A 17,783-nucleotide genomic window follows, 5' to 3' on the forward strand; every position below is an offset into this window, starting at 1 on the left:
CAGTTCCCAGAGGAGACAGACAGGTAGATACTGTACAAATATAGACCAATATAAATACGAGTACAAGCAGCGGCACTTCACATAGGACTCTCAAAATCCTCATGTCCTTTAGGCTCTGGCACTTCAATGACAATGCAAAAATGACATCAGATGGAGGAAATAAGTCAACGATTTTGACAAAAATAATACTTAAATTATTCATTCCGCTAAATACAGTTACTTTAGCTAGACTATCATTCAAAAAAAATAAAATGGAATTAACATCTTTAGTTTAGAAAATATGACATTTTACCTGAACAGCAAGGGAAGATGCATTATCAGAAAGCAAAATTTGTTCCTCTGTTGAAAGAAAAAATAAAAACAAAAAACACAATTACAAAAAATAGTGCCCATTTAGCTACTGACCTGTAACTGTAAGCCATTCTGGGTTGCATTTCTTATGCATAAAATAAGAAGTACATATATAATTATTATGCAGCTGGACTAGAAAACCTGTGCTACGAATATTAAAAAAATATTTTAAAAACCAATACCAGGAATATTTCTCCTGCAAATACAACTGCATTTATCATACACTACCAACAATGTACAATAAAAAATGCTCAGAACTAAAACCCAAATGCTTGAGTTTTATGCCAATTACTCTTCTTCTAATCAAAGTTAAATAAAAACGCTTCTTCATAACTCCTCTGGCTAAAAAGTAAAAGCATTCAGAAACCTATAAAAGCAGCTTGCAGTTAATATTGCACACTGTGTCTAGGTCTGTCACACAAAAGAAAGATGACAAGTTCACTGCAATAAAAATTCCATGCTTAGAAGACTAGGGCTGCTACCTATTAGTCTTCATTACTTTGCAGTCTTCTGACAACTGTAGCAGGCTGCTGAGCCCCAAATGGGGGCCATAATGTGATCTGATGATATATGAAGAGCTGCTAAAGGGAGCCTGAACCATCCTAGCCTATACATTTTAACAGTTCCTTTTTACTGAGAGCCCACTTTACCACAAGACTTCAAAAATCTGCTGTCTCAGCTATTGGTGCAGTAAATCTGCCAACTGTGCCTGCAACCACATCATTTTACACTGCCTACAGCAGCCAATATAATGAGTCAATAATAAACCAAGGACCTTATAGGCCATGAATAGCTGGTTTATATTGGCAGATGCAAGTGTAGCTAAAACCTCTGACCAGACAAACAACACAAAGGACTTGTTTAACAGTTTCTGCACTTCCTTGCAGTTAATTATGTTAGTGCATATTTAATGTGTTTTCCAAAAATAATTATTAATTGCAAAAACTAGTGTACCCACCCTTCAGTTGCTGATACAACTCAGCATTTTCAGGCCAAGGCTCTGCGGCTGTGGAGAGAACAGGAATTAATTAAGCAAGCCACACAACAATGTGCTTGCAGATGCTAACACGAACATTACCTAGAGCAGGAACTCAAATTGCAAAATGCTGATGCGAGATTCAACCTGCCCCAAATATGTCCCATTGTCACTCTCTTCTCCTTGTACTTCTCTCCTCCTCACAGAGGGACAACACAGAGCAGGAAACCAAGTCCCAAAATGTAATGTTGCAAGAAAAGACAGAATTCAAGCTACGTTACCGAATGGCCTTGTAATTCTCAAGCAGCTAAAGCAACTATTTTCCCTCCCCCATAGAGATATCCTCGTGCACATTCCCATCACAATTCTGGCCACTCTCTAGAGCAACTATTTATTAAGGTATTAAACAAAGAACTGTGGAAAGAACAAAGCAAGACACAGAGGACACAGACACAAAGCTCCAAACCAAGTGCGAAGAATGCTTTGGGGACGTGGAAAAGCTTTCTACCTTTTCAAGTTGCATCCTTGCTGACCCTACATAATACCTACAAAGCCAGGTGCTCAGGCATGTTAGAAACCTACCCACAGGATGGCTGGGATCACCTATTGCTTTAAATTATGTACTGGTCAACTCTAAAATGGGAATATCAATATGCATGAAAAAAAAATGCATCATCAGGTGTTCAAAACAGTTGAACAGTCTTGGAAAAAAAAAAAAAGAAAAAAAGAAAAAGAAAGGAAGGAAGAAAAGACAATCGCATCTTCCAGTTGAGAGCCACTGCACTTAATCATACACCACCTGAATTTCTGGGAAGGCAAAACCAATAATCAGTACTGTTTCACTGTTAATGGTAGTATTAAGATATCAGAATAACAGGTCATCACATTGTTTTGTCTCCATTACATTGCTTGTTTAAGTCTGATTAAAAATCTATTTTTAAATGCCAATTCAAACCCTGCATTATACCCAAACCAGCTATTTGTAAACAAAATTAACACTCTAATCACATAAATTATTTTTGTTAAAGCAACAATGTCTTCTGATAACTATATGTGGTTCAAACAGAAATATACTACTGGCTTCAGTAAGGTCATTCTTTGTGTATTTGCCCTCAGAACTCAAAGAAAAAAAAATGCACCATTTTCTAACTATGATTCTTTTTTCATACTCATGAACTTTTATGGAAGTAACATAGAACTGTAAAGCTTATAACTGTACACAGTTTTACAAAGGTCACTGCCTCTAACATTAAGGTACAAGGTCTTTCAAAGCTATGCTAGTATGGGCATGAGAAAGCAACTAATCACATTTAAGTGTCATTAAAAAATGTTTTATGTTTTATTATAGCAGTTACTGGATTTACACCCCTCCATCATCGTTTTGCCCCGGAGTAAAAATTCTTGAAGTACATTTACTTCTTTAAATAAGAAGAGACTAAGGTAGTGTGTCTGTAGTACTACAGATTTAACTGTTCAAAGTATTAATAATTAATCTAACATACATTTCTTCAGGTCCACTGAAGTCTTGCAAGAACAAATGGAAAGAGGAAATTAAGAAAGTTATCACTATACTTTAGCCAACTTATCAGTTCTGGACTTGCACAAGTATCTAAGTCATTGGACTTACAGAAGTATCGAAGTCACGAAGATATATTGGTATCTTAAATACTCCAGACAGACACCAAAAATATCCATTTTACATGCCCAAAATGATGTCAAAAACTTCAAATTGCATGGGCCCATTTCTACAGAATATTTTTGCCTTACTTTCTTCAGACTGAAATGTCATATTTATATCTAATTCTTGGATTCTGGTCCAAACTAGAAGTGGCCTTTTTTTACACAAGCATGTGGCTGAAATACTTCAGGCCCACAAAAACCAAGTGAAATTTTCATTTTCCAACAGGTATACTAGGTATACTTCAAGAAATTCAAATACTAATTCCAGTCTTGGCACTAAGCTATATGCAGCCATGAAGAGAGATATATATATAAAACAGCTTCAGGGCAAATAGAATCTAAAACTATACCGCTGCTAAAGCATGCTATATCCATGCTATAAAATAAAACACAAGTAGAATATTTTTTGTAAATTGTTTGCCCTTATCAGCTTAAATTTTCCTTCCACATTCTACTGATTGCATACAGATTTTCTGGAACCCTATCTGCTGACCCTAATTTTGTTAGTCATGATATGAAGTCTTTATCCCACAGTCTTAGTATAAACAGAAACACACGCCCAGCTTAAGGGAACAAAAGGACAAGCATAGTTTAAAATCTTCGCATCCATTTATTCAGTTGTGTGCTAATATGTCTTTGGATAAGTAAATGAAATGAGGACAAACAGCAACATTAAAATCTCAGCCTTCATTATTAGTACACCTTAAATTCCAAATTTCAGCAGTTCTAAAAAAATGAATGAATAACACCCCCTGCACTTGGCACCGGACAGTCTCCAGAGAGAGGTCACAATTTTGACTGCGTTTGGATGAGGTGGACACATGCTCACGAGCCTGAACCAAGGCCTTCAGTTCTTTGCAGACAGAGCAGATAATTTTTCTTGCTAGCACTGTACAGGCTGAACTTTAAAACAATCAACTTCACGCTAAGATTCACGCACTATTACTTATATCTGAGAAAAAACACTCTGCAGCACGCATTCAGAATTGCACACAGCAGACCATATTCCAAAGATACCAGGAGGTACGTGCACAAAGCCTGAGTAATTCTCTAGAATCAAGGAATTAAATATCTGTCCCATTTCTTTCAATATCTACTCACTCTTTTTCACCTGAGCTGTTTAGAATATGAAATACTTTTTTCTGATGGAGCAAGTTTAAATACACACTGCTACATGAGTGGTCCAGGTCCATAAGGTGCAGGCTAAGTTCAAATATCAGCTCCCAAGCCACATTCAATTAGTTGTAAGGTGAAAACAGGCAGCTGAGGGAGACAGAACCCTGCTGGGAGAAAAGCGGAGCAGGAATCGCTGACGGGATGTCACATGCCTCCACAAGAGGAGAAAGTGTGCAGCATCTTTAATGCACAGCAATGACTCTTGCCTTATGAATGTAGGTGAAGACATAATTTGTAGAATAATAGGCACTAATATTACATGCTGCTTCAGTTCTGTCATATTTCCAATCCATCAAGTTGATTAATGCTATAATAACTCCTCACAAACTTATCATTTGTGCACTAATGAAGTCAAATCCAGTTTATCCTTTGGCAACTATAATCTTCTGCTCTGTAGATGTTCGTTTTCCTGCTAACCACGGCTACTGTGGTGCTAGGTATATAAAGAGAAAATTAACAAATGTGATGTCAATTCAGTTTCAGAAGCTTTCAACACAGAATCACATGTACGTGTTAGATCCTATGCAACAGACATTTTTACCATTAACTGCTCATAGGATGAAACAACTGCCTGGAAGTATGCCTTACAGAAATAGCTTCTCTACATATCTCAGGAATACAGAACTATTTGATTCTTCCTTGTGCCTCCATAATCACAAGAATTACTATTGTGTGGTTTTCAACGGGTCTGTCTCTCAGGCTTGCAGTCTTTAGTAAAGTTGTTTTCCCACCCTACTGAAGCTTTTACCATGCTTAACAAATTCAAAAATTTAGTCTTTCATGTGGATTGTCTGCTCTTAGTTCAGGACAAGCATACTATTGTCTTTCTGTGCTTCTTGACTAACACAATGCTTGTTTTAAAGCCAGTTATAGGAAAAAAACATTTGCGGGATCAGTGATTCCTGTTAAATTTGTCTGAAATGAGCTTTGAGTTCAAAAGTTACTGTAAAGTGAGAATTAAACAGAGATGGAGACAGAAAACATCACTGTGTATGCCTTGTTATCGTAGGAGCTGAGAATCTGGCAGATGCAGCATCACAGCAACTGGAGAAGTTCAAATGGCAAGTAGACCACTTACATAAAACTTTCTTTGGCTTTGTGGATTACTAAAATTGCATGAAAATTTCACTAAGCTCAACATGTTTGTTAGTCAAAGTGGTTTACTTATTAACAGTTTAGCATAGAAAATGTTAACAGAGTTCTTAGGTGTCAAATTAGACTTTCAGAAGAAAATTCTGTGAACTGGTGTGTTGCATGTTCCCAGTGGAGTTTTAATTACTCGGGTTCGTAACTCTCTATTAAAACAGATTCCTGTAGTCCTCACCTGTCCTGTCAGAGAATAACTTAGCCAATACATCATTTCTGCTCTTGCAAAAAAACTTCTAAAACCCAGAATGGGGCATGACAGTCACATCAAACTGTTTGCCACTAAAAATGTATTGCATTAGGTGCATTTTTCAGATTTTGTGGTAAAATGTTTTACTTGAGCCAGAGACAGATATTCAATTAGCATTTTTATTTCAACATTTCCAGATGTTTCAGACTGCTATTTCAATCATAAGACTTTATCCATCCAAATACTTTCAGGACAGTAAGCGAGAGGAATGCACACATGCTGTATGAAGAGATACTGAAGAGCACTAGACCCCACTATCAGCAGGGGATCAGTAGCTCACCTGAGGCCTGTGCACAGCTCAGCTCCAACTACTGCTCTCAAAACAGGACATCCTATATTTGCACAGGGGTGAACTTTAGCTCAGAGAATGAGAGGTTGCAATAACATTCCTCCAGTGAAGTCTGTGCAAGAAGAAGCACCACATGTCAAGACACTCTGCAGTGCCTGAGCCCCAGCAACTCCTTATCCAGGCTATTCTGAGTCTTTTTACGAGTGCGCAAAACTTGGTTTCAACTCCTACACTCCTGAGTTACTGGGAAACTATTCAGCCTGTGTTAGTGCTGCCTGGAGGGATGGGGGGAAACAGACATTTTCATCCACCTTCCCCAAGCAACTTCATGATGATGAAAAAGCTGTAATGAAATAAATGGTTTACGGTTATGCCTTTAATCCCATTACTTCAAAAAATAAGACTCTGACTGTGAGAATGAAAAGACACGAAGTACTTCACGTGTTAAATTGTGGAATACGCTGAACAACAATTTAGCAGTTTCAGCGGCCTAGTATGAATACTAGGGTGTGTAGCATGGTTTGCCCTGCCAGTCTGACACTCATTCAGCATGCTTGTTGTCAAGCTGCAGCATTCTTGAGTATCGGGCACAGACAAACACCAGAGACCTCTGGATCCAGGCATCAAGATGCTCCCTCCTGCATGGGAAATGAAGTCACCATCAGGTTTAAAGTTTTTGTAAGAAAACACCCAACGTGAAATTAGGTTGCTCCCAGCTCTTAGCAATACCATAGAATTTTGGTGGGGCAAAGATATTTTTGGAAGACAATGCAGACAGAAATAATCTCCTGTTATAAAACTAGCCTATGGTTAATAAGAATCAAGGCTAAAGAATTAACACTGAATGTTACTGTGCTGTTGATAATTTCTCAAGTACTAAAAGTATACAGTGAGAAGCAAATCAAGACATCTCTGCCCCAAATTTCCTGACTTCTCAGTATGCCAGCAATTTATCCTTTGATATCTTCTTTCTGCTTCTGTAAATGAAGTACTCGGTCTACTGACAGTCTCTTCCATGCAGTTCACTCTGTGTTGCTACGTACATGAGGCTGGGAGCTGGCCCGGGAACATTTGATCTTTTCAGACAAAGCAATTTCCTGAAAACATTAAGAAGCTGTTTATGGATCATATAGAAATAAAGATTACTCCTTCTCTGAAGTTACCACATTTGCATGGATCAGTTTCCATTCTGTTATATTCTTCTTAAAACACTTTGTTATTGAACTTGCATAAAAAGAGGAAAAGGTAAAAACATCTGTATTTACCAGTTTGGTTCACATGGCATTAAAGGCCTGTTAAACAGCCAAGAGGCAAGAGATCCTCTATTAAAAACAAACAAACAAAAAACCAGCTGGCATTAATTTGAATCACTGTATTGCAATATTACAGCCGGAGAGATTAACTTACATATTATTTCCACATAGCTTCCTTTAGTTTCTCCCCAGGTACAAATTTGATTTAATTATAATGAGATACCTCAAAACTGTTTTCTCACAAGAGTAAACAGTAAAAGGAAATTTAGTCTTATATCTGGGTCACATCCACATCCAACAACTTTACTTACAAATTCCCAAACATTATGCAGCAAACATAACAATCAGCAGAAAAAGTTACCCTTTTCAGTTTCCCAAGACTGGTGCTATGGGGGCGGAACTGCTGCTCACTAAGTTCTAGACGTAGTAACCCAGAGAAAGCCACATGGAAAGCTAGCCCACAGACTCCAGAAGAAAACAGGATTATCAGCCGCTTGATGTCAAGATGCATGAAAAAGCAGATATTCACTTCATTCTCTTTTCATAATATAAATAGGTCATATCTGCAAGTAGCAATATTGTTTAAAAAGAAAATTCCAGGAATTCATGTGTTTCTAAATCCTTATTACAGGAAATAAGTGGAGGGGTATTAATACATTGAAGATGCAGCCACTTCGGAACCATAACAGTTAAAAATATACATCGTGTACATTAATGGTGATCAATAATGGAAGTACGAGAAAGTTGTGAATTAGCTGCCTTAGGACTCACCAGTTCAACCCACCCACACTGAGTACAGATCCATTTCATGTAATCAGCCTGATCCTGTAAACTAACAAGGGCCAAGAAAAAATGAAAGCATCAGCAACTCACTGGCTCTGCTGACAAAGGACCAAAAAGAGTTTCACAGCGCCTTGCCAAATGAGAACCAACTTTAACTCAAGTTAAACAGTATGCATTAAATCATGTATCAAATAATTACATCATTTGCTTAAATTCATCCCAGGCCTCCTTCACAGAGATATTACAATTCAGATAAATCATGACTGTTCAGTAATTATTGATCAAGCACACTGTCAACGTAAAGACTCAATTTCAGCAGCAGTTCTCAAACTTGAGTTTCCTGTGGCTGCACCACTAAGAGTCCATGTGTGACATTATTGCAGCAGCCATTTGGTATGACACAGTCTGCTTCTTCAGCCCGCAAGAAAGCTAGTAATTGCATGTATTCAAGCATGAGTACAGTTCTGCTACTGTCTTTGACTTTCCAAAGCATACACACCTACAGTTCAGCCCTCCTGGTGCTCACTGCGCTCGCTGCCAGGGGAAACCCCTGGGAGACCGCTCAGCATCTCTGCACTTACAGAATTGCACCTCCATCAGAAGAGGAAAAAAAAATCTCAACAAAATCAAATCCGTAAATAAAAGCTGTTCCTAAATCAACATCTGGATTTCTTCAGAAAAATAAGAGAGTGTTCCAGCTAAATGATCTCAAAAGATTTATTTATGAAGTCCTGACAAGCTGGAGCTATTTTACTTATTCCTGATATTCAGCATAAATGCTCCATCTTGAAGAAGGTCTGTAATTCCTAATTATAGCTTTTTATAGATCGTTAAATCAATATCTTCCCTTTGAGCTACTTAAGTCCTTTGCTCCTCTTTGGCACTGACTCAAGAAGTGAAATTTCAAGCACAGGAGCTGTGCAGAGCAGGACAGTGGAGGTGTGATACTCACAAAAGCCTTAAGTGCCTTACTGGACTGGGATGCTTCTTAGCCATGTTATCCATGTTTGTGTACGTTAAATCTGTCCTTTGAAAGTTTTCTGAGATTGATATCCCCTCCTCTGCAGTAGTCTGAACTCCTCCCCTAAGGATGTCTGGCAGGCAGTCCGAACATCACTTCTGCAAAGCGTTCAAGGAGCTCCCTGCTTTCTCATCCACAGCACCCTTACTCTGATCCACAACAGAGATCCTACACATCTGTCCCACCAGACAGGACCTCAATATCCCATACCTGCGCTGAAAGCTGCTCTCCACACACACACAGTTGCTGCCTAGCCAACCCTGGCTCCCCTGGGCTCCCCTTCATTCTCACTTTCATATCCTGCCTGCAGCCCTTAGCACAGCAGTACCAGGAGACAGCAAGTGATGACAACAGAGACTCTCTGTGCCAGAGTCTTGCAAAGGAGCAAGAATAGTGGAGATCTCTAGGCAGGACAGCTCTGCAGGGTAGAAATGCAAACAGTTAGCACTGGCGCAGTCAGTCAGCCAAGCACTGCAGCTAGCAAGGGGGAAGATGCTGCTTTAGGGATTGCAGCCTTTAAGTCAGCCCAAAACAGACCATGGTATTTGCAGCAGCACAACTCAGGCTCTTCCTCACCTTTGGGAAACACTGCAGACTCCCTGCTTCAATATCTGAAAATGTTTATCCTGTTCTCTTAATCTAATCCTCACAATCTTCCTCAAGGCTTTCACTGAACACACTTCAATGCATCCAGTTTCTCCAATATGGCACATTCAAATACAAAGAAAAAAAATACACATACAGTTGGACTCTGGAAGCTCATGCCAGGGATGGGTGCATTACGTTGGCTTCAGTTTAATTAGACAACAACTACAAGGTAGAACTGTTAAAAATTCCCATCTCTCAGCATTTTTACTTTCCAATTCAGTATGCTCATTCTACTTGTTTGATTGGTCGTTTTCACCCCAAAAGAGACTGGTATCAGTTTTTCCTGCATTCTTTGCAGCACCATTGTAATTTTTTCCTTTGATGTTTCCACTCCTTCCTACACACTTCATAGGTTTTACTACAACATGTAACTTCTTGCAGTTGGTCTTAACACATGCATGTTCACACGACATCTATGTCATCTTCTTAATAACTAAAGACCAGAAATTTAAAATAATAAACATTTCAGAACCTGGTGAGGACTTTGTCCTCCCCATGGCTTGCATGCACCTGCAGTTTCTCACTGACTTTCAGAAGAGACAGCTGAAAATGCCTGGCAACACAGCACCATGCTACACCTATTTGACTAGAGCAAAGGAGGACAGTAGCCAAGCTCTTTTATTCATTCTTATTTTGAAAAGGACGCAGCTCATAGGGTCCAAACCCACAGGAAAATACAAGGTTAGTGCTTGGGCACAGTCAGGGAACAGAGCATCCAAAGACCAGAAAGAAAAAAGGAATAAGAAAGGGAAGCAAAATCTGGATCCCCCTTCAAAGTTGTTCTACAACCTCTTGTGAACTGAACAGTTAGGCTCCTAAACAGCACTCATATCTGAATCATTCTACAGCTGATGAAAGCTCACTTGCATATCAAACTAGACAATAACAAAATATGTGTTACTTTTCATTTACTAATTTTGCTACCAGTATTTCTAGAGCAATCTCATTTCTGGCATGAGAAAGTAAGATATTACTTTAGCAGGAAACATGTAACAATAAAAAGCTGATTAGAGAAAGACTGCTTAGTCTTAATGGAGCCAGAAACAACTATAGAATCATACCCTATTATAAACTGTAATTATATTGCTTCTTAAAACCAAGAAATAACAGTATCTCAAAATGAAAGATGTACTGTACTATAATAATTGTGAATGAAAGTCATTTTTCCCCGACCTAAAACAAATTAGATAGGCAATCTACTTAAAGGATTGGTTCAAATCAAGTCACAAAACATAGGTGTCTAAGCACAAATTGGCAAGAGCAGTGTAACAGACTTGTTTATTGAAACTGAACAAGAGCTAAAGGGATTCTTCTTAGTTTGACTACCCAAAAAAAAAGTAAAAGAACACTGTAAAATAAAAATCATACAGCCTGACAAATTTGTTATTTCCAAATCACCTCTTCTGGACTACAAGCACCTCTGCAATAGGCTTAAACAATCTGTGCTGCAAACAGAACAACATATTATTAAGAAAGAATAACTATTTTTTCACCTTACACGTGCAGGAAATGCTAACATTTACCCATGCACATTTTGATGCACAAAACGCATATTCAGGTTAAATGTTATGTCTTTACATGCAGCAACAATTTAGGTGGTCACGTTTCATCTCCTATGTATTTGTTCGCAGCCAAATTGCAGCTTGTCTTAATACATAAAACATGCACGTCAGAGATTTATTTTTGCTCTGGCATGTCACATTGGAGGTAGACTCACTAAGAATGTAAAATATCTGAAAGGCAGAAGGGCATCTGTTTTTTCAAACTGCATTCATTTCCCTTAGTATTAAAAGTAGCCTAAACCCTTGGACGTAACTCAACAGCAATAAACAGAAGTAATTTTCCAGAGATCAAAGGACAAACAAGGATATTTTCTCTGTTTTGATCACTGATCTAAAACTAATGGGGGGGGGAGGAAGGGGAGAGTAAAGCATATTGAGTAATTTAGTGATCAATTAAACATCTTTTCAACAATCTTTTATAGATTATTTGAGCAGTCAGCTTCTCAAAACTACTAGAGTTAGAAAGATTAATGTTCTGGACCACTTGAAAGCTGGCACTCTAATTCTTCTTACAGTATAAACACTCATTTCCTATCCCATTAATATGTGATTGATGCTGAGCTACTAAACAAATTCTCTACCATATTATCCAATTAATACTTTCTACACTTCAGAAATGGATGATTTAAAATATGACACAATATGCTTGCAGTTCATGAAGGTATGGAAATATCATTTTATTATTCCCTGAGACACAGCATCAACCTCTTTACACTTCTGAATAAGCAAACAGTTGAATGGCACTAAAGCAACTGTGTTACTCCACATACATGACTGAGTCATCATTTTGTATTTAATCATGAATGCATTACAGCAGCAGGTTGTGCTCAGCATGGTCAGGTGAATGCACGTTGCACAGAGAGGGTGCTGAATTATTGCAGCAACGCACGCAAGCTGAGCAACTCAGGGTAAGAGAACAGCTGAGGTTGGAAGGCACTTCTGGAGCTCCAGGGTCAGCTGCAGCAGGTTGCCCAGGGCCATCTCTGGTTCACTGCTGAGCATGTCCAAGGATGGCGACTCCTCAACTACTCTGAGCAACCTGCTGCAATGTTAAACCATCCTCACAGTAAAAAAAGTTTTTCTTATGTTCAGATGGTATTTTCTGTGTTTCAATTTGTGCCAAGACAGTGAACAGGAACGTCAGAAGTGAATTCATAAAGCGCAGAGAAGGTGAAGATACTTTAAAAAAAAAAAAATTCTAATACATACACAAGCAAGTTAGTGTCTAAAAGAGAGTTATGATACTCTTCTCCACTAAAACCCTCCCTTCAGCTTTTAAAACCTTTCTAGAAAATGAACTATGCTGGGATGATTGTCTTCAAACACCTCCCTCCAAAGACCTGTGCATTATAGCTGTTGCATGTTACAGCAGCGTAGTTCAGTGCAACTGCCATGACAAAGCGATTGTCTTCACAAACAGGACCCTTAATGAAAAGCCAATCAAATTTCATTTTTATGGACATGGAAAAAATTATCAATCATTCTTACATTTCCATCCATACCTAACAGAAGGACAGTATTCACAACCACAGATATGGGGATAAGACACTACTAAAACAAGTGACACTGTTAAGTGGTATTTTTTCCTTGAAGATACATCATTTTTCTTCCATACAAATATTCTTACATTTGCAGGACATTTATATCTTCTTGGTACCAAAATGAAATACTCTCTGTGTCCGTGCCTCTCAGGAAATCTAGAAGTGTGGTGGGTATTGGCCAACATACTACGAAAAGCTTCCCACCCTCACCTGAAAAATCTTCCATATGAACAATGGAGTGATTTTGCCATTATTTGTTTTCAGTCTGGGACTGGTACAAAATATAGACAAGCTAGGAAGGCCATGACCCACTGGCAAAGGTATTTTTTCATTTTTCAAAGCAGATAAATGCTTTTGGCACTGATTTGCTTTTGGGAAAACAAAGGCAATGTCATAATTTTATTTTAAAGAATGGTTCAGTGGACAGATCTGCAACAAGGACTTGTACTGTACAGTCACAGTAAGTAGCTGCATACCCATCAGAAGTACAAGATTAGTAAAATAAGCACCAATCATTTCTGCTCCACAAAAATAGAGGAGCATTGCCAGTATTTTTCTATTAGATGCCTACATATTACTTTACCTATGAAAATGAGCATCACTTAACCTGTTACTGACAGCTACAAGATGAGGTGCTACTGTTTTAAGCTGATTAAATTGTAGGAGGGTCCAAAAGTACTTGATCAGCTCTGATGCCCTCAAAGCACCACCTTAATAGTACAATTGTTAACATGACAGCCTAAGACTAGTATAAGCAGCATGCTTGCCTCCCCAGAGGGGAGGTAAGAATCTCTCCAGAAACAGGCAAAGAATTCTTCAACAAAGAGACAGACAGTTGTTGCAGAACTTTGTCTTCTTGTTTCCAGTTTTTCAACCATGCCTTTTCCTTATGCTATGCTTAATTTGGAGCTGTCATTTCTGTATTTCACAACAATTTGCTTGTTTAGCAGGAAGTTGTGGAAAAAACCAGCACATTCAATAAGAGAGCAATTAGATGCCTACATATACTATAGTTTTGAGTTTGTAATTTCAGAAGAAAAGTAAATACCAGCAAGCTGTCACTCTAGAATATCCATAAAGGTCGCAGAGCAGAGGAATGAAGCAGAATCAACACCTACTCACATGCGTTTCACAATATAAACAATATTTACTAAAGAGATCACAAAGGCTAGTTAGTAATGGCATGAAGCAACATTAATGACAGTATTCTCCACATCCCGAGGACCCAGGGCTCTGGTCCTTATCTAGGACTTAATTAATGCAAACCCAAGAGCCCAGGGCAACTGTCAACCTTGCCTGTGGGTACTTCTATACACCCAGATTCAAGATCCATCACTTTAACTACCAGTCAGGGGCAAGCCTGCTCTAGAAACTGTACACTCATGGTAAAGAATCCAACTCGGACTTTTACACTGGAGCCTCTACTGAGCGGCAAAAGACCCAGCTCCCAGGACAAAACATCAGCTTCCTCCTCAACAGGTCAGTAGCAATTAAAATACTGTTTCCTTGCAGTATTTATTGTTTATGAGCTTGTATAGCAGCAAGAAATCAGGAACAGAGAATAACAAGCAAGGAGCAACTGGCCAATGCACTGATTTTCAGCATACAACATATTAAATATATTTTGAACTTCCCAGCCACAAATTATCCAAGGTGCAAATTTTGTTTTATGTTTTTTCCTTGAGAGTCGATTAACATCATCTTTTGCTAAATAACTCTGCAGTGATACACATTTCTGTTTTACGACAAGGTTCACATCCAGCTTACACGGCCCAGCAGCCACAGATCACAAGAGCACCAAGGAGTACCAAAGGTTCTGCTACATTTCTCAGCTTCACAAGAACAACACAGGAAACACAGCCAGCACCTGTGGGAAGCAGGGAGAGACAGGGTGGCACTGCAGTGAGCTCTCCCACAGAGCAGGACACAACTCCAGCTGCTGAAATTATAAATACCATGTGGTTTTTTGGACCAGTGAAAAAATGTGAATAAAGGCAGATAAGTTATTAAGTCAAAATAAAGATGTGCCCTAGCATAGCGAGGCGTCAGGGACGCCACAAAGGAGGGGGCCCGGTGAACCTGCACCGCTGAGCCCTGTGGGGAGCTGCGCGGGGTGACCCCGCCTCGCCTCGGAGCGCCAGGCGGGGGACGCGAGGGCAAAGGCGCCCGGGGCCGAGCTCTGCTCCGCACCCCCGGCTCCCGCGGCCCGGCCTTACCCTCCACAGCCGCCCCGCTCCCACCGCGCCCCAGCCCCGTCCTCAGAGATCACCCAGGGAACCGAGGCCGCGAGGGTTCGGCGCCGCACCACAGCGGGGCAGCCCCGGCTCCGCCGCAACCCTCAGGCCGCGACCCGGCGCCTGACACGAAGCGGGGCCGGGGCCGGGCCCGGCCCTGTCTGCGGCGGCCCGCCCGCGGCTCTCGGGGCCGTCACCCGCCCGCCCCCGCCCCTCACCGGCCAGCTGAGTCACGAAAGCCTCCGCCACCAGCGACATGTCGCGGCGGGCGGCCACGGGCCGAGGGCACACACAGGAACTGGGCGCCGCGCCGCCGGGGCAGCAACTGCATCCGGGGCCCGCCCCGCCCCCGCCGGCCGGGCGGGGCTGCTCCCCCGGCGGGCACCGGGAGCCCGTGAACCGCTGCGGGTGCGGGGCTGTGCTCACAGCGCTCGGGGGGCAGAGGAGGGAAACGCTGAAAGGTGTTTGGGAACAAATAAACCGTGTTCTGGGAGGTGGTGACTGCCCTCGGTTACTCCAGGCTGAGGAATAACCCCTTGGAAGTCACATCCCGTGCAAACGTGACCCGGGGTGCGGCGGCGTGTTAAGCCGTGGGGCGCTAACTCTTAACTTGGAAACAAAACCGCACAGGGAGTGAAAGCGAAACTACAATCTGTAGGATGGTAGCAAGAAACACTGGCCAACATCCTGACAGATGAGAACATTTATCGCACCGCTGCGCACCGCGGTGGGCTCTGGGGCCGAGGCTGGAGCCCGTGCCCGGGGAGCCGGGGCACTTGTCACTGCAGCCGGGTGCCAGACCCTCCAGCGGTGCCCGCCCGGCTGGCCTCTGAAGTACTGCCGGCGCTGCACCTCTGTTCTAGTAGAGAAACGGAATAAGTATATACAGAAGGATAATTGCAGACCTATTGCAGCTCTTTCTTGATGTCATCTTACATGTGTGCAACTTACGCTGTGGTCCTACAGAGAGGAATAGGGAACAAGGACCAGTGCACTGGACCAGTAGAGCAACATCCAAAAAAACCCAAACAAACAAACAAACAAACAAACTAACAACAACAACAAAAAAACCCAGTCACAGGGAATCTCTGTTACTGAAAATCAGCTTGTCAGCTTAACGAGCTCCACTTGACATGTAGAGGCAAAAGGCAATATCTAAGGAGCTAAAATGCTGCAATGTGCAAGCTCAGACTATTTTATATTTCATTTTTTATGAAAGGATCCCAACAAGTTGTTTTGTTTTTTAATTCAGTGCATAAAGACCTGTTGGGAATGCTGTAACCAGCTCTAGAATCTCCCAAGAAAGGTGGCTCAAGCCATTTTAACTTCTTCTGCCACTCATTTATGTGAAGCTCTGACACACATGAGGGTTTAATCCTATTTGTTCTCTGAAGATATCCAAAGTGGCTAAATATGGTTTAGAGCCTGAAAGCAGGAGAAAGACCATCCTCTAACTGAATTGCAAGTTACAGTTCTTCCCTGATACTAACATGAACAAAAGTGTTAGTTCTGGCTATACAGCTTTTGAATATATTGCTCACCTAGGTTGGTTCCAGTGTACCAGTTGAACCACTACCTTTTTGACCTTTAAAACAAAAATTATGGAGGGGGGAGGGCAAGGTGGGTATAAAATTATCTGAATCTGACAGGAGGCCGTTCTGAAAATCTTAGGTGCTTTCTTTACTGAATATCTTCTTTTGAACATCCTGGTACCAAACTGCTTCCTGAAGTGTCTTGGGGACAATAAGTTATAACTAAAGGAACTCAATAAAGGGTACAGCTGCCTTTTCTTTGTCCCAGGTTAAGGTTCCAGATAAACTCTGCATTTTGAGATACACACCTTGCCTTTAAACAATCATTAATTTCTTAGTTTTAAATCTATAATATTAAGACTATCTGAAGCTTGGAAAAATGCATCCAATATGCAGACTGCAGAGAAGATAGTGGTTATGTAAAAGACTTGTTCCATTATTCTACAGCGCCTCTGGATCCTCATTTCTTCAGCCACACTTTAGTAAGAATAATATCTCATTCTATCAAACAGACTTATTCTACTGTGAAGGACAGATAACAATGATATTTCTGTCTTGTAAAGTAAGATATCAAATCTTTTAAGTACTAGAATATATGAACAAATATGGAAGTGTATTAATGTTTGCAAAGTATGTGAAGGTCCTCTGGTCACACTTAACTATTGAATCACTACACATCATTACTAAATATATTCTTCACATGGTAGTGGAAGCATGCTATTAGAGCAGTAGCAAAAGCAGAAGAGCTAGTAAATACATTGGAACAATGGACCGAGGACTGGAAACAGTGATATGGAAGAGGACTGATTATTTTAAAATGCTGATGAAAGCTACATTTCTAGTTACAGTTTTAAGTTGGATAGCACCAAAATTACAGAAACTCTGAGCAGTCTTGAGAATTTGAGTGGCTTTATATTAGGAAATTGCAACAGCTGGTGTGTCCTATTTGAGTCCTTTCATCACCAACAGTACTTAGAAAGTTAAAAACATAAGACCTGGTACAAATGTTGTCCTGATAAGGCTGAGCATGAACTAGGTATGAGCTAGGCCAAATTCACATTAGCACCCAATTAGAAAGGAAGGTTTCTCTATAAAGCTCAGTTTGATACAAAGACATCTCCAGAAATTGAGGTGGTTGATGCAAACTAAGTCAGGGAGCAGAAATCAGGAAGTAATCCAGCAAGTATCAACAAGTACATACCAACAGAAATCTATCAAGAAATCCAGACGAATTAGCCGAAACAGGAGGAAAACCAAGTGGAGCTCAGCTCATGCCGCTGACACATGGCAGGACACAGATGCTGAGGCTCCCTTCTCTGAGACAGGAGACCAGGATGGTGG

At 40.5% G+C, this 17,783-nt stretch overlaps 1 protein-coding gene across 4 annotated transcripts in view; it reads right to left on the reverse strand.

Annotated features, from left to right (window-relative positions):
* Positions 1-15,203, reverse strand: part of MTX2 (metaxin 2) — a 35,301-nt gene extending 20,098 nt beyond the window's left edge. For 2 of the 4 annotated variants that reach the window (XM_080346803.1, XM_080346807.1), the window contains exons 1-3: positions 15,129-15,203; positions 1,310-1,357; positions 293-339 (exon numbers count right to left, since the gene is read on the reverse strand). In XM_080346803.1, coding sequence (XP_080202929.1) covers positions 293-339; positions 1,310-1,357; positions 15,129-15,168 — 135 coding nt within the window. In that variant the 5' untranslated portion in view covers positions 15,169-15,203. Of the gene's footprint in view, positions 1-292; positions 340-1,309; positions 1,358-14,443; positions 14,544-15,128 lie in introns of all 4 variants that reach the window. The other 2 variants (XM_080346804.1, XM_080346805.1) reach the window with 2 other exon arrangements.
* Between the last annotated feature and the right edge of the window lie 2,580 nt (positions 15,204-17,783).

This window comes from Nesoenas mayeri (assembly GCF_963082525.1).
Source record: "Nesoenas mayeri genome assembly, chromosome: 6".
NCBI classification, from domain to species: Eukaryota; Metazoa; Chordata; class Aves; order Columbiformes; family Columbidae; genus Nesoenas; species Nesoenas mayeri.